The sequence below is a fragment of the Phalaenopsis equestris genome, unplaced genomic scaffold, assembly GCF_001263595.1.
Source record: "Phalaenopsis equestris unplaced genomic scaffold, ASM126359v1 Scaffold000084, whole genome shotgun sequence".
Classification (NCBI taxonomy): Eukaryota; Viridiplantae; Streptophyta; class Magnoliopsida; order Asparagales; family Orchidaceae; genus Phalaenopsis; species Phalaenopsis equestris.
This window is the reverse complement of record NW_018164526.1, coordinates 128,500-131,050: the sequence shown is the minus strand read 5'-3', so window position 1 is coordinate 131,050 and position 2,551 is coordinate 128,500. Positions and strand designations below refer to the sequence as shown.

Sequence of the window (2,551 nt, the reverse complement as noted above, 5' to 3'; positions counted from 1 at the left end):
ATATATATATATATATATTTAAGTGTCATAAAGAACTTGAATTAGATAATACTAGGCACTTTGGATTTCTCTCATCGAGCCGCTAGATTTGATTAAGAACATGCCAAATTTTGAGATCATTTGAGCTTCCAATTAATGCATCAATGTCCTTTGCTACATTTCAATTGTTTGATCCTGGCTCATTTTAGCTCGAATTAGACCACTTTCAGTGTTGTTGAGTTTGTGTTGTGGAGAGATCAGTTTAACTATGAATTTATCGAGGATGAGGATAAGATGATCTTAATTTTCAATTCAAAATATTTTTTGCTTGAAATGCATTGAGATTTGTGCTTGATGTGAAATATTTTTTTTGATTACACATCAAAGTTGAAAATTGAATTCACAATTAATAGTTTTTTTTTCCCTCACGTAACATAATATTAGCCACTTTTGCATAAGTTATTGTTAGATTTATACAAGGTTTTGAAATTTGAATCTGGCATCAAACTAGAAAAAAAATATATTTAAGATTCATTGATTTGACCTAAGTTGAACTAGATGATATAAAATTAATTAATATAAAATTAATTAATAATAATTTAAATAATATAATAATATAAATATGAATAAATAAATAAATAAATAGAATTTTTTTAAGTGGTCCTATTCATAAAAAAAATGTTTTTTTTTCATAGGGCAGCTCTTTTATTCCCCACAAAAAAAGGAATAATAAAAATAATAATAATATCCCTATAAGTCTTTCAATTCCATCTCCAGTAGACTTATATGTGTATGAAAAGTATAATGTTGTTGAAAACCAAACAAAATGATTCGAAAAATGTATGAAAACTCACACATTTTGTGAAACATAAAAATGTCAAAACTAAAATGTTAGACTTGTCACTCCTTTTAAATTGTGAAACCCAACAAGTTTGAAGATGCTCTCTGATTTATGGGTTGAATCGTCGGTTCGACCGGTTCTGAGCGATTCATAGTCAGAAACGGTTTCTAATGTGATTCAGACAGGACTAACCACCAGTTCACGATCAAATTGACCGGTCCGATCGGTTTTTCTAAATCTTAGATTTACATATATATATATAACAACAAAAACAACAAGCATTTATCCTACTATATATATATATATATATATAACGACCAAATCATCCGACGATTGTTTCTATATATATATAACGACCAAATAAATAAATAAATAAATAAATAAATATATATATATAATGCTTAGGCACATATTTCTTATCTAAACTTCAATTTTAAAATTTATTACATTTTACCCAGTCGATATTACGCCTTGAGAGGAGCCGAAAACGGATAAAACAGGGACGTGATTGTTAGGGTTTTTTCCACTGTTCTCTCCGTTACTTCTGTCAATTTCCCGGAGCTTGAGACGATGGAGGAATTCGAAGGAGCAAATGAAGGAGCAATGGAGAGATTCCTCGGCACGATCCTGCCTCCAAAGCTGGAAGATGCTGGCCTCGAGGACTGTGCACTTTCGATCGAATCGATCAAGGAAGCCTTCTCCCGAGCTGCCTCCTCCCTCAAATCTCGCGTCTCCTTCGATCGCGAAAGCGGTGGATGCGTTCAGAATCCCGGACCAAGCAACGGTGAGATCCCGGACAAACTTCTTGGAGTCGGCGAGATCTGCCCGCCGGTACGGCCTTTGTGTGGTGACGAGGGTAAGGAGGAAGAAAGCGAAGGAGCTAAGGATGATTTGGTCGTTATTGGTGCGGGAGGCGGGGACCTAGAGACTGATAGGGTGGTGGTTGTGGGGGGAGATGGAGATGAGGTAGAAGGGATGGAATCGGGTTTTGGTGGTAAGAGTGGCTGCACTGTTGATGGAGAATTGTTTCCTGGAAAGAAGGATGGCTATGAAATTGACGGGGATTTGGATGAAGATGAGGAAAATAAGAACGGACCTATACTTGTTGAAGAGCTAATCTGATTGTGAGTTCATTATAGTGTTCACTGCCCCTTTTAGGGTTATGTTAATCTTGCTACTGTTTTCTATCCCTGTTTATAAATCTCTTAGAACGTTTTTTTTTTCTTTAATGTTATTGCAATCAGCATCAGCCAATCTTCCTAGTTATTAAAATTTGCAAATAAATTTGCAGACTCACGAGAGCGCAAACTTTGATTAATAACACTTGATAGTAGTGTTTAGGAAAATGAGATGAAAGCATTTTTTCTTCTTTCTTTAGGAAAGTTTAATTACATCTTAGTTAAGTTAACTGCGGCATAGCTGAGAAATGATTATATTGATGTGATGAAGCATCTGAGTTGTGCCTAACGAACTCTTAGAGATGATCCAAAGAAATGGTGTGAGATGGGCTGGATTATGAAAGTCACAAATCCATGTACATTTGTTTAAAGTTTAATCTCTCATCCTTTGTTCAAGAAGGGTTTGATTCTGTTTTAGATGCAATATCTTGTCAATGTTCCTTTTGATCTGTATCAAGAACCAATCAGGAAAATCTCGCAAGATGAATGAAGCCCTGGAAATGGGGTTAGCTCTTACGACCTTTAACTAATTATTTTAATTTTTCTCAGTACT

At 34.7% G+C, this 2,551-nt stretch overlaps 1 protein-coding gene across 1 annotated transcript; it reads left to right on the top strand.

Moving 5' to 3' along the window:
* The first annotated feature begins 1,390 nt into the window (after positions 1-1,390).
* Positions 1,391-1,942, top strand: LOC110019846. Its single transcript, XM_020717702.1, has one exon. It carries the CDS (start codon positions 1,391-1,393, stop codon positions 1,940-1,942), a length of 552 nt encoding a protein of 183 aa, XP_020573361.1.
* Positions 1,943-2,551: the final 609 nt, after the last annotated feature.